General features: G+C 40.6%; 1 protein-coding gene across 1 annotated transcript in view; it reads right to left on the reverse strand.

Moving 5' to 3' along the window:
* Nucleotides 1-7,537: 7,537 nt before the first annotated feature.
* Nucleotides 7,538-14,612, reverse strand: part of LOC116988716 (protein phosphatase PTC7 homolog) — an 82,801-nt gene continuing 75,726 nt past the window's right edge. The window contains exon 6 of the mRNA XM_033045556.1: nucleotides 7,538-14,191. Coding sequence (XP_032901447.1) covers nucleotides 14,133-14,191 — 59 coding nt within the window. The 3' untranslated portion in view covers nucleotides 7,538-14,132. The remainder of the gene's footprint in view (nucleotides 14,192-14,612) is intronic.

Genomic DNA, 14,612 nt, shown 5'->3' on the forward strand with positions numbered 1-14,612 from the left:
TGAACTCATCTGCCTGTACATGCTCCACATCCCTCTATTCTCTGCACTTCTATGTTCTTATCTAAAAGCCTTTTCAGCACCTCTCGCATCTGCCTCCACCACCACCCCTGCCAATGCATTCTATGCCCCCACTATGTGTAAAATAACAATGCATATTTTACATTCAACTTTATCCCTCTCACTTTATAGCTATGCCCCCCCCCCCCACCCACACACACACACACTCTCCTGTGTCCCACCTGGACTGACACCTATTTCTCCCCTCCACCTACATTCCAGCCTCTAGCCGCAAATCTCCAATCCTTTTGTCTCACACCTTCTGTCTTTTCATCCCTGGCCTTTGTCCAACCATTTGCCTATTAAATAACCCTCCCACCTGTGTTGACCTCTCACTTGCCTAGCCTTGTCCTGCCCCTCCTCTCTTCCAGTTTTCTCCCCCCCTCAATCAGTCTGAATGGTTCCAACCTGATACATTACCTGTCCATATTCTCCTGAGATGCTGCCCAAGCAGTTGAACTACTACACTACACTGTGACTCCTTTTGTGTACAAAAGCTTAGGTGTTGTGCCACAAAAGTGGGTGGTTTTGCAGATAGTGAAGATAGTTGTGAAAGATTGCGGCAGGATCTGGATCGATTGGTCAGGTGGGCTGAGGGATGGTTGATGGAATTTAATACAGAGAAGTATGAGGTGGTGCATTTTGGGTCGTCTATGGACAGGATCTACACAGTAAATGGTAGGCTTATGGGGAATGTTGTAGAGCAGAGGGATCTAGGAGTGCAGGTGCATGGTTCCTTGAAGGTCGAGTCGCAAGTAGATAACGTGGTCAAAAAGGCTTTCGGCACTTTGGCCTTCATCAGTATTGAAGATAGGAGTTGGGAGGTCATTCTCTTAAAGATAGCGGAGTCAGGGGAATAGGGGAGAAGGCAGGAACGGGTTACTGATTGGGGATGATCTGCCATGATCACATTGAATGGCGGTGCTGGCTCAAAGGGCTGAATGGCCTACTCCTGCATCTATTGTCTATTGTCATGTTGCAGTTGTATGAGATGTTGGAGAGATCGTATTTAGAATAGTTTTCAGTTCAGGGCACCATGTTATAGGAAAGATATTGTCAAACTTGAAAGGGTTCAGAAAAGATTTACAAGGGTGTTGCCAGGACTAGATGGTGCGAGCTATAGGGAGAGGTTGAGTAGGCTGGGACTCTATTCCATGGAGCGCAGGAAGAGGGGTGATCTTATGGAGGTGTACAAAATCATGAGCGGAATATATCAGGTAGTTGCACAGAATCTCTTGCCCAGAGTAGGGGAATTGACGACCACCGGACATAAGTTCAAGGTGAAGGGGAAATTATTTAATAGGAATCTGAGGGGTAACTTTTCCACACAGAGGGTGGTGGGTGTATGGAACAAGCTGCCAGATGAGGTAGTTGAGGCTGGGACTATTCCAATGTTTAAGAAACAGTTAGATAGGTACATGGATAGGACAGGTCTGGAGGCAGATGGGACTGGTGTAGCTGGGACATGTTGGCCGGTGTAGGCAAGTTGGGCCAAAGGGCCTGCTTCCACACTGTATATTGTGCTCAAATTTGGTCACCCTGCTATAGGATGTTGCTAAGCTGGAAAGGATGCCAACAAAATATACGAGGGCCAGGACTTGGAAAGCCTGAGCTACAGGGAGAGGTTGGGCAAGCTAGGGCTTGTTTGGTGGAGCACAGGAGGCTGAGAGTTGATCTTACAGAGGTGTATAAAATCACAAGGGGAATAACTAGTGTGAATGCCCAGTCTTCTCCCCCAGAGTGCGGAAATCAAGAAACAGAGGACAAAGGTTTAAGATGAGGGAGGAATTTTTGGAAAAATACAACCATACCAACTGTTAAAATGTGGATTAGGAATATGATGGACATAGCACGCCTTGAAGAAATGAGACTCCGACTAATAGTTAATTATGACCAATTCTTAAGGAGTTGGTTTCCTTTCATCGACTTTTTGGAATCATGTGATGCAGCGGTACTGTAAAGATTGCTGATTTCAGTTCATGCCGCGGATAGATCTACATCTCCGAATAAAGATTTGAAAATTTCTCTTTTAAGGGGCCATCTCTCCTATTTCTACTTTCCACTTTTTCTTTTTTTTATATACACACTTCACGTTTTTCTATTCTCTACCATCTATTTTTCCTCTTTTTCCCCTTTCTATTGTTTTTCTTTTTCTTGTCTTACTTCCCTTCTCAAAACATAAAACTAGAGGTTGTACATAGAATGGATTACGGTATGACATAGTTGGCACCTAAAATTAGGTTCCACTGTACTGTTTTGTACTGTATTAACTTCTAATAAAATAAACAAAATAAAAACAAAAAAATGATGAGGGAGGAAAGATTTAATGGGAACTTGAGGGGCAGCATTTTCTGCCTTCTCCCCTATTCCCACATAGGGCGGTGAGTAAATGGAACGGGGAGTGGGAAGAGGTAGTGGAAGCTGGTACCATAACAACATTCAAGAGACATTTAAATCGGTACATGGAAAGGAAAGGTTTAGAGGGATATGGGGCAATCGCCAGATGCGACAGTGTACATGGGCAAGTTGGGCTGAAGGGCATGTTTCCGTGCTTTATGACTCAATCTAAGTTTGAGGTGTTGCACTTTGGAACATCAAACTAGGGTTGGACTTGCACAGTAAATGGTTGAGCGTTATAGAGTGTTGCAGGGCAGAGAGATCAGGGGGAGCAGATGTATGGTTCCTGAAAATTGGTGAATCTACTGGACAGTATAATGAAGACAACTTTTGGCATAATTGCCAACATTGGCGACACAAGGAACTGGAGATGCTGCTTTACGAAAACAAACACAAAGTACTGAAGTAATTCTGCAGGTCAGGCAGCATCCATGGAGGATGTGGAAAGGTGATATTTCAGGTTGGGTGGACAAAAATGCTGGAGAAACTCAGCAGGTGAGGCAGCATCTATGGAGCGAAGGAAATAGGCAACGTTTCGGGCCGAAACCCTTCTTCAGTCTGACCTTCAACTTCTTCAAGTTGGGTGCCTTCTTTAGACTGACTGTAAATGGGAAAAGAAAGCTGAAAAAGAGGTGGGTGTAGGACAAAGTCTGGATGTGATAGGTGACTATGGGTGAAGACAGGGGACAAAAACGGGGACGTAGTGTTACCTATAACTGAAAAATTCAATGTTCATACCATGGGGTTGTAAGCTTCACACGTGGAATGCAAGGTGCTGTTCCCCCAGTTTGTGCGTGGTCTCATTCTGGCAATGGAGGAGACCCAGACAGTATAGCTGGTACATGAATGAGAAGGAGTGTTCAACTGGTTAGCAACTGGGACATCCGGGGAGGCCGAGGCCAACACTTTCAAAGGGATCCCACCACTAGTCACATCTTTCCATCCCTCCTTCCATCTTCCGCAGAAACCGCTCTCTCCGCAACTCCTAGGTTCTTCCCTTCCCACCCAAACCACCGCCTCCCCAAGTACTTTCCCCTGTAACTGCAGATTTAACACTTGTCCCTATACCTCCTCCATACCTCCATCACAAGACCCCAGCAATCCTTTCATGTGAGCCAGGTTCACAGGCACCTCCAGTAGCCTCATATACTGTACCCGGCATGGCCTCCTTTACATCGGTAAGACCACGCATACACTAGGTGACCGTTTAGTTGAACACTTGTGCTCAGTCTACCTAAGCCTACTGGATCTCTCTGTTGCCATTTTAACTGCCCTTCCATTCCCACATCAACCTTCCTGTCTAGTCAGTCAAGAGTCATTGGGAAAACAATCCATTGATAATTTTTTTATATAATTTGAGTATAGGAGCAGGGAGGTTCTACTGCAGTTGTACAGGGTCTTGGTGAGACCACACCTGGAGTATTGTGTAGTTTTGGTCTCCAAACCTGAGGAAGGTCATTATTGCCATGGAGGGAGTACAGAGAAGGTTCACCAGACTGATTCCTGGGATGTCAGGACTTTCATATGAAGAAAGACTGGATAGACTCGGCTTATACTCGCTAGAATTTAGAAGACTGAGGGGGGATCTTATAGAAACGTACAAAATTCTTAAGGGGTTGGACAGGCTAGATGCAGGAAGATTGTTCCCGATGTTGGGGAAGTCCAGGACTTGGGGTCACAGCTTAAGGATAAGGGGGAAATCCTTTAAGATGAGAAAAACATTTTTCACGCAGAGAGTGATGAATCTCTGGAACTCTCTGCCACAGAGGGTAGTTGAGGCCAGTTCATTGGCTATATTTAAGAGTTAGATGTGGCCCTTGTGGCTAAAGGGATCAGGGGGTATGGAGAGAAGGCAGGTACGGGATACTGAGTTGGATGATCAGCCATGATCATATTGAATGGCGGTGCAGGCTCGAAGGGCCGAATGGCCTACTCCTGCGCCTATTTACTATGCATCTCTGTATCTATAAATCAATCAAATTGGTCAGCTGGATCCCCCACGAACAAAGCCATAGGAGTCATCTTTAGTTAATCCCCATCTTTCCAATAATTTTCCCACCACTGATTTGATCACAATTGAGTAGGGTGTTGGCAAGTCGACCTGCGGCAAACTGCGAATGGGAGGGATGGGCACAGCCTTTATCCCAGGGTATGGGAGTCTAAAACTAGAGGCAATCATTTAAGGGGAGAGGAGGAAGATTTAAAAGGGGCCAGAGGAAGCGATGGAAGCAAGTACAATTATAATGTACATTTGAACAAGTACATGGGTACGAAAGGTTTGGAGGGATATGGATGGACCAAATGTAAGAAAATGGGACAAGCACAGCTAGAGATTTGAGTTGACATGGACATGTTGGACCAAAGGGCTTGTGTCCATGTTGTTGTAATCTCTGTCATCAGCGATGATCTCATCAGTGATGGGTGTCAGGTATTGGGGGAGAAGGCAGGAGAATGGGGTTAAGAAGGAGAGATAAATCAGCCATGAGTGAATTGTGATTAATTCAGATAAAAGCAAAACACACCATGTTTAAATAAATAAAGATTATAATTTCTTCAATAAATTTACAGTTCATAACTTATAATGTCAAACCAACAATTTCAACAAACCGAAATTTTAGAATATCAGATACAAAGAAAAATGAACAGCTTGATTTTCAGAATACAGGCAAAGACAAAAAATTCAAATTCAATGAACACTTTCCATGAGACATTACGCACCTCAGCAAACAAGTGCTTTTTTTAACCACACTGGTGCTTTTCAGAGTTCGGTTATGTAGCAGCTACGTAAAATGAAAAACAATAACCCAACATTAGATAGACACAAAGTGCTGGAATAACTCAGCGGGTCAGGCAGCATCACTAGAGAACCTTTCGGGTTGGGACCCTTCTTTAAACCCAACATTAGTGCTGAGTAAATGAGGGAGAAAATGTTCAAATTTGAATGAAAGCACACCAATTAAAAATGAAGGTTACTTTTCACATTGACACACCAGTTTGTGGGTTTTATAGACTCTGAAAGGATAAAGCTGCGTACTTTCACTAAAGTCAAACTAAAATCATCTTTTTAAGTATTAACATTTGTACATTTAAGCGTCAGGTAGGAGGTTACATTTCTGATCACCTTGCAATATTTGGTCCTTGATCCAGTGTTCTACCACCAAGAAAATTTAAATAATCCTATCTACATCTCAAAAAGAATATTTCACGTGTTTCTATCATAAAGCAGCCATTCAAAGGTGTTGGGTTGCAGTTGAGGAAATCAACTCCTATATTCAGTGCCACATCTGACTATAACTTACGGATTTCACTGGCGATTCTAAGGCACAGGTTTATTTTTATACCATTTCAGTTCACATAAACATTTTTATTTTAAGTATTTTTTGTTTGCAGACAAATTTAATTTTAACAGAACTTTAATGAATTTTAGAAACACAAGAGTCTGCAAATTCTGGAAACCTGAGCAACAAACAATTTGCTGTAAAGTCAAACAGCAGTTCTGGGCGGAGAGGTACCTGTTGATATTTTGGTTAAGACCCGATCCTGATGCAGGATTTCCACCCGAAACATCAATGCTTCCTTTCTCCCTAGAAATTTATTTTAAGTTTAATGTTGGTAGTTCTTAAATATCTGAATATTGGAGATATTAAGTATTACGATTGCAGTTTTCACAGCAGATAGAGAGGGCCCTGTCCCCAGATAGCTGGACATGACATAGCTGGGCCCTCCCCCATCACTGGCAACTAGCTGAGCACAAATTAGTTACCTAGAGTCGCAACAGTCCAAGTTAATCTGATCCAAGCAACATGTGCAAAGCCAGTGAGATGTGAGTTTGCTAAACTTTTCACTGAATGAGGAAACTGCAGATGCTGGTTTAGACAAAATGCTGGAGTAAAGCAGCGGAACAGGCAGCATCTCTGGATAGAAGGAATGGGTGACTTCACCCATTCCTTCTATCCAGAGATGCTGCCTGTTCCACTGAGTTATTCCAGCATTTTGTGTCTATCTTCGGTGTAAACCAGCATCTCCAGTTCCTTCCGACACATGATTAAAACTTAGTTCTTTCCATTGGGTTGTTGGGGGAAGGAAGAGAAAAGTGCAACGAAAAGCCAGGGTTTGGTCCCAAAGTTGCTAATGGATGCCAACAATCTACAACCAGCACTCAATTAAACTAATATGGCACAATAAATAAAATTAAACATAGGTTTTATTCTTTTGATTGTTATATTAATGAATTCTAACTGAAGCTATCGATGTCTTGGAGCTAAAAGCTCAACCTTCAGACACATGACAGTCAGTTACCCATCTGATGATGTTGGTTGTAGAGCAATCAGAAGCCATCAATGCAGTAGTAGATTTCTTTCTGGTATCAAAATAGAAATAGAGGAAACTTCCTCAAATAGTAACATCAATGCCAGATTTTCAACATCTAAAAAAGGTAACATCAAAATTAAAACATAATTTAAAAACATCAAAATTAAAGAATCTCTCTACTCTACAGAAAGCAAGACAGTTTAACAAACCCACATAAATGGCATCTTGAATGAATGGACAATGCACAGCTCTGAAATAGTTTTGTGACGTTCAACTTCATTTTAGGACGTGCAGATATGGGGTTTGAAAATTGTCCGTCATTTCCACTGAAAGACACAACTTCCACCATGTTCTGAAACAACAGTTTTTTGTGGGAAAGAAATATGGTAAACATCTATTGCCATTGGTTGAAAGCATGAAAGACAGTGTGGGGATGAGGAACACAGAAAGAAAGGAGGCAAACAGAAGAGAAGACAAAGGAGGGAGGAAGTTCAGATACCATGGCAGGAGCAGGTTTATGGAGGAGAGTGAGACTGAAGACAAATATATAATTGTAAAAGAAACAATGGGACAAATACCTCAGTTGGAAAAAAGATACATAGAATGAAATAATGATGCGAGGACAAAGAACAAAATAAGTGAAGCACAAATAATAAGTGTGGTATATTTGATCGTTCTTGTTAACATGAACAAGATCAGACTTATCCAATACATGTTTTGATTTCATCACTTGTTGAACCCATTTTCCTTTTCTTTACTTTTCCAGGCTATCGTTGTTTCTTAGAAGATTCCTTAAGATTTTATGGAAATTACTTTGGATCTTTACAGATAATTTTACAATTGAGAGTAGATGGGGAAAACTGCTCTCACTCCTATTAAGAGAGGCATTAAATATGCTGACCCACTCTCTCGTCGTTTATTTGTGCAATCAATGTTTTTATGTTCTTTGGAGACAGATGGGAGTGGTTTTAACCCAATGAGTTTAACGTTTTGTGTGCTGCTCTTGCCCTTGTGATGACATAGCGATTATCAATGATTCATTTAAAGGTATGAGCGTCAACCACAGGATTGTGGAGAAATTCAGGCTAAAGACTGGTTTACAAATTAATGTCAAAATGTCAGCTGGCTTTTATATATATGTCCACTAAAACTAAAACTATCATTGATAATAAGACAAAATGGAAAATTAATGAAACAGATTTGGATTTTATTGATCCCAACTCTTTGCAAAAGTATTTACGTGGAAGGGTTGACCTTTGGAAGTTTTAGAGAAGGCCTCAAACAGAGATTAGCTAGGTGGTCAATTAATGCTGACAAAGCTAGGCTGAGACCTACTCAGAGCTGGAGTTGTTTAAGGTATCTCATCTTTACTACACTCTCATGGTACCACAAACCATGAAATGAGGTATCATAAAATATATTAAACTAGATATCACACAATGTATTAAATGAGGGATTACAAAATGTATTTACATGTATGGATGAGATTGTCAAAAATATTGTTGGTAGGTTTTACATTTACCTATCTGCATGAACAAAGGTTGTTGCATTTGAAGGCTCGTGATGGTGGTCTGGGGAATCCAAAGTTGGTGACCAGATCACCAGTGAGATCATTAGTAACACTCATGGAGTATTGCGAAGGGATAGAGGAACCCTTGTCCCTACATCCTTCATGAAAGCTGGAGACCAAGGTCCTGAAGGTTTGTAATCTTGTGTTTTAAGGATTATCATGGATAGGAATTTTGTTGTGCCTCAAATGTCTTCGGCAATATCAGTAGAAATGTGAACAGAAGCTGGATGAAGGAAAAGTTTTATAGCTTATTTTAGGTGTGATTCCGGCTAAGAAATGGATAAAGGGCATTAGTTATTTTTTAGAAGCCAACCAATAAATTAATTAATGAGTGTTAATTAAGTACTAACGCTCATCCTGTAAAAGGCAGCTTAAATCCTGCAGGTGTTGCAGCTTGACTCATAAATATTGGGGATTGCCCTGGGATTGCTGTCCTGCTGATAAATTACCCCCTATGAAGAGACATCATCGGATTGGTGATCTTCTGTGCAAACACATGAATAGTTGAATGGTCTACATCTGAGGAACAAAATTGGTGGATGCTGAATTTTGGATAAAGTGTTTAAAGGGATGTGGTTACATCTAACATCGATGTCACTGTTAGATTTAAAGACAATGATGGATCATGGAAAAACATGCATTGAGCAGGCTCAAAAAATGTCCTTCTTAAAGAAGGAGTAAAGGATTTCTGCCAAGTCAATGAGGTTGCAGCATTTGGATTTGTGGATGGAGCCATAATGGAGATGGCTCCTGGAAATGACTCAATAATTAGCTTTCTTGGGTTGCAATGGTTAAAATCATTTTCTGCTCTCGTTGGAAGATCAGCTTTGTCTTGGATTATTGAAATTCAACATTTTTATGGCACTATAATGTATTAGTATTGTGCCATACTACTATTGTGAATGTGGCGAGGATTTTATTATTTACATTGTATTCATTAATGTAAAAAGATAGATTTTGCTTTTGTGTCTGTACCTCAACACATGAGATGACGTTATTAGTGGCAAGTAGCCAGGTCAACAGAGCAGCTATGGAAAAGCATCTTGATGTGTACCACTGACCATATTAAAGAAAATTTGATATAGTTATATCAATAGTATATGGCACCTAATGGTCCAATCTGGATACTGGACAACTTTTTATTTTTCTTTGTCTGTTTAACCTCTCGAAGCTAAGTTACCCTGTAGCTGACCTGCGTAAAAAGTAGAACTCAGTGGCAAGTTTCCACTTGTCACATCATTGTAGTTCATAGCTATCCTTGTATTGTTAGTCTTTTCTTAAATACACTGATATCATTTGACTATATGATTTGAATTTTTCTAGTGCACAAAATACCATTTCAATATACATTACTTAAATCATTTTACTGGATAATTCAATTTCTATCAACAAATTCTACAATTTTAACATTATTCACTGCAAATATATTTTTCTTCTCCAATTTCGTCTAAAACAGGTTTAACAAAACTCCTCAATCCTGCATTGCCAGTGTGGTGAAGATTTGTTCGTTTTTTTAAACAGGGCAAGAAATACATCTTTCAGTAGATATCCACTTTAAACAAATGAATTGATTGCAAACTAGATGGAGGGCTTGTGAATCCAATAAACCAGGGCTGGGGGCCAGGCTGCCCGACAATAGATCAGCAGGTTTAGATACAGCGTGGAAACAGGCCCTCCAGCCCACCCATGCTGACCAATGATCACCCATACACTAGTTATCCCAGTTTCGCATCCTGCACACTAGAGACAATTTACAGAAGCCAATTAACCTACAAGCCTGCACGCCTTTGGGATGCGAGATGTGACCACCTGGTAAAACCCACGTGGTCACAGGGAGAAAGGACAAACTATATACAGACAACACCCATAATAGGAGTTCCAGGAGCAACTGAATTTGCTATTTAAACCAGGGATTAAATCAAGGTGTATATAGTTATAAAAAGGTTTATGAAGCCTTGGCAGCGTTCTGTGGTCTTGAAGAAGCCAGACAGAAGTGCATGATTGACCTAAATTAAATTGTGGATTCTCAGAAATCCCAGTAAGGGCTTCTTTTTAAAACATCTGAAAGGAAGCATCACCCGGCTTCTGACCATTTTATACTTCAGATCCTGAAGGCAGAAATTAAGTCAGCTTTTAATTACGTTTGTCCTCATCTCATTGTGCAGGCAAAGGGACGAATAGATGTTTTGATAAAGTGTACTTAACATTTACACTGGTGGGGAAGCTAACAATCAGCGTTCACTGACATGGGGAACGTTTTTGAAACACATAGGAAGATAATGTATTACCTGAAAAAGTGGTGCAATAAAAAAGCAACACAAAATTCCAAAAGGTACTTGATTATCAGAAAAGGGAACACTTGCGGTAGGATTAATGACTATGTTCACACAAGTTCTAAGGACCAAATGACCTCTGTGCTGCAAATCACTATGAAATAAAAGCTTTCAGTACATCTGTCTTCAGAGACAGTAAACTCCCTTTCCCCACATCCTGGAATGGCATTGACATTTTTTGGAAGGTGCATGTTACAATATTACATCAAAACATAGCAAAACTACACTCTTGCATTAGATGGTCCAATCTTCAAGGATGATAGGTAGTGTCGACCGAGAATGTCTGGAAACACCACAAATAAACTGGGGATCAATAAACCGCACAGTATCATGCACTTCAGTTTCTATATTTGAACTCTATGTAAAAAAGATCAAGGCATGTCCTAAAGGTTTCAAGTGCAAAGTTCTCATAATAGTATAAGATATCCAATTCTTATGATCTGCCATGAAAGATTAAATACATTAATCAAAGAAAACTCAAGACTGTAGCATAACCAAACCTGAAAAGCACCAGCACAAGTCCATGTAAATAGTACATTTATCTGATATATACAAACAAATTATATACAGAGAATTGCACACATATTGCTGTAGCAATATCAATGGCTCAATTCGACAGTAGTAACTCTTCCTTCCCAGAAAACAAATCGTAAGATAAGTTATAACATGCATCCCGCTCAAATGGAGAAATAAGTGAAACAGTCGCAATGCTAGTGTAACACAAAGCTTGTCTGGTTCTCCCTCAAGCTTGGATCTTGCAATTTATCCCACTAAATAAAACTGCAGTTCTAAATACTCATATCGAAATATTAATGATAAGTTACTTTCATTGTACTTTTCTCGCCCTCACGTACAATGTTTCCCTTCCCAAACTTTTGTAATACATCCAACTGAGGAGTCAGAAACAATACATGAAGTTGCTGAGCTAACAAAGCAAACGCACACTTTGCTATCACAAGAAGGGTTAAATACCATATAAAGTGAAGCAAGCCTTCCCGTTCCCAATGGTGCATAGAGACTCTACCAGCCAGCATCCTTCAGATTACAGGTGAAATGCAGATTCTTAAAATGCCAGGAATCTGCAAGCAGCTCCATCACAATTTAAAATGTGCATATCAGTACTCTTGAAAAGCCGCAATATGTTAACTTCTATGGTACAACTTCAAGATGAAGCACTTTGTTTGACTGGGGTTAGATTACTCCATCTTGCACCAAGAATCACTAAGCTGCTGATACAAATAAGCACCTCTGTCCAAACACCATCATCCATGGCCTTGTCCTGTTTTGCAAAAATTCATGATTTCAAAATCTTCTCTAAGTTGTAGTTTCTAATTTCTCCAATCTTCGTGTCCAGAGTAATTGCTGGTGGACCAACACAAACCCTATGACCGAAGGCACTGCAGACAGGACAGGCTGCACCATGAATGAAAAGCAGATAATCTTGGTGCCTACACAGCGAGCAGCCAAAGAAGTGACCACGTCCCATCAGCAATCTTCAGCAATTAGTCGATTATTCTACATCCATTTTGGAGGGAACATTGAACTCAAACAGTCTAATCAACAGAACCCCATCATCATAACACATTCAGTTAACTGCTACCCTGATACAGAAGAGCGTCTAAACTCAGCACAGTGTTGAAAGAATTCAGAACAAATTGAAACTTATTTCGACATCAAGAATATGATGTTGGCTATAAGTCCCATCAAGCAGCTACCCATTTTATGTCTTTAAAAAAAAAGATTATCAGGGCAAACAATCAGCTATGGAAGGGATTTAAAATGTAATAACTTTTACCAACTCTCCAAATAAAACATCTGGAACAAAAATGAATCATTTTTAGTTTTAAGAATACAATTAAAACACTAGATTAAGCATTAGAGCCAAAGACTGGTCTAGTTCAGTTCTAGTTAAACTAACCAAGCATCGTACTTCAAAGTCCATTGTTCCAGCTGTAGCTGCATACAATGGCACGGAGCCTTTGGCCTGCTGCACAAATCATGGCAAACCCAGAAGGATGGTTCAAGTGAAGGTTTCTTGTGGCGGCAACAGTACCAATTCCAGATGTGCTCGATGTGGCAATTTTATCCATTGCTCTTCAGCCTGTTCGTGTGAAGGTTTTGCAACTTAAACCATTTATCAACAATTATCGATTTGCAGAGGTCTCACTACTTAAATGTATAGACTGCTCGCAAACAATTCTCAAAACAACTTTGGATCAGAACAATAATTATTTCTGGCAAAGCCAGTACGTTTAAGTGGAGAAATAATGGGGTGGCAGTCATGCTGGTATACAAGGAGAACTGAGAAGGTTGGCTGTTCCTCAGTACTTTGGGTTGCTAGGCACTGACGGTCAAGATTTGATGAGTTCTGATTGGAAACAATTTACATGCTCCATAAGACACCAGAGCATCAAAACCACCTCATGAGAGGAATAGAACGGGTGGTCACACTTAGTCTCTTGCCCAAAGTAGGGGAATCCAGAAGACATTGGTTTAAGGTGATAGGGGAAAATATTTAACAGGAACCTGAAGAGTAACTTTTTCATACAAAGGTTGGTGGGTGTATGGAACGAGCTGCCGGAGAAGGTAGTTGAGGCAGGTGTTATCGCAACGTTTTAAGAAATATTTAGACAGAAACATGGATAGGACAGATTTAGAGGGATATGGGCAAAATGCAGGCAGGATTATTGTAGATGGAGCATGTTGGGTGGTGTGGGCAAGTTGGGCCTAAGGGCCTATTTCCAAGTTGATGTGACTCATGCTAAAATTTGTCTCCACACTGACTCCACTTGTTTTCGTACATAGAACTGAGACTGGATCTGTACTTAACCAATTCAGAGCTCCTTTCCCATAGTCTGAGACAAAAAACAATACTCTAGCCATATTCAGGAGAAAGGATGTTGGCAAAATAGAATGTGTATAGCAGGAATCATAAACACATGGCTAAAACACATTGAAATGCATATTTTAAATGTAAATACATTTTGGTTATTATGGTATTGCTTCTAGTAAGTTTAAGTTCAAGAATGCAAAGTATTTCATGGACAATTTTTTTTTGAAAAAGCATCCATCTTTTAGTAGGCTAGATTGTCAGAAATCATTTTCGTGAATGGCTTTATCATTGTGTTTCAAATATGACAAACGTTTAAAAGAGGTTAATATACAGTTGTGGACAAATGCAGGGAGTACAGACTTCAAAGACAAACTATTTTACACATTTCATAGGATGCAAAAAGCAGCAAAGAGCGAGGTGTAATGTTTTTCAAACTACAGGAACTGAAAAGAGTGATTGTTCACCCAGTACTTCAGCCACTGGGAATCCTTGCACTTGGCCATCTCAAATGGCCCCCATTGGCTTGCCTGGTTGAGATAAGTGGGATTCTCACAGTGGAGATGAGGGGATGCCACTTCTTCAGGTGTGTCAACTGGCCACTTCTGGCCAAAGAGACAAAGGTTTCCTCTCCTCATTCTTTGTTCTCCGTCACGACTGATAATAGCACAGTGATGTCATCTGGTTTGCCACCTGCAAAATAAGTCATATTCAAAATGCAGAATTATTAGTTTAGTTTAGAGCTACAGGCCCTTCGGCCCACCGAGTCCGCGCCGACCAGCGATCCCCACACATTAACACTATCCTATGTACAATGGAGAGAGAGAGGGAATACTGGGATTACTTGGTTAGAGAAATTAATAGTCATACCACTGGGCTGTAAGCTGCCCAAGCAAAATATGTGATGCTGTTCCTCCATTTTGTGTTTAGCCTCACTCTGACAATGGAGGAGACCGAGGACAGAGAGGTCTATGTAGGAATGGGAAGGAGAATTAAAGTGTCCAGCAACCGGCAGATCAGGCTGGTTCACGCGGACTGAGCGAAGGTGTTCCACAAAACGATTATCCAGTCTACATTTGGTCTCGCTGATGTACAAGAGTCCACATCTTGAACA

The sequence above is a fragment of the Amblyraja radiata genome, chromosome 28 (assembly GCF_010909765.2).
Source record: "Amblyraja radiata isolate CabotCenter1 chromosome 28, sAmbRad1.1.pri, whole genome shotgun sequence".
NCBI classification, from domain to species: Eukaryota; Metazoa; Chordata; class Chondrichthyes; order Rajiformes; family Rajidae; genus Amblyraja; species Amblyraja radiata.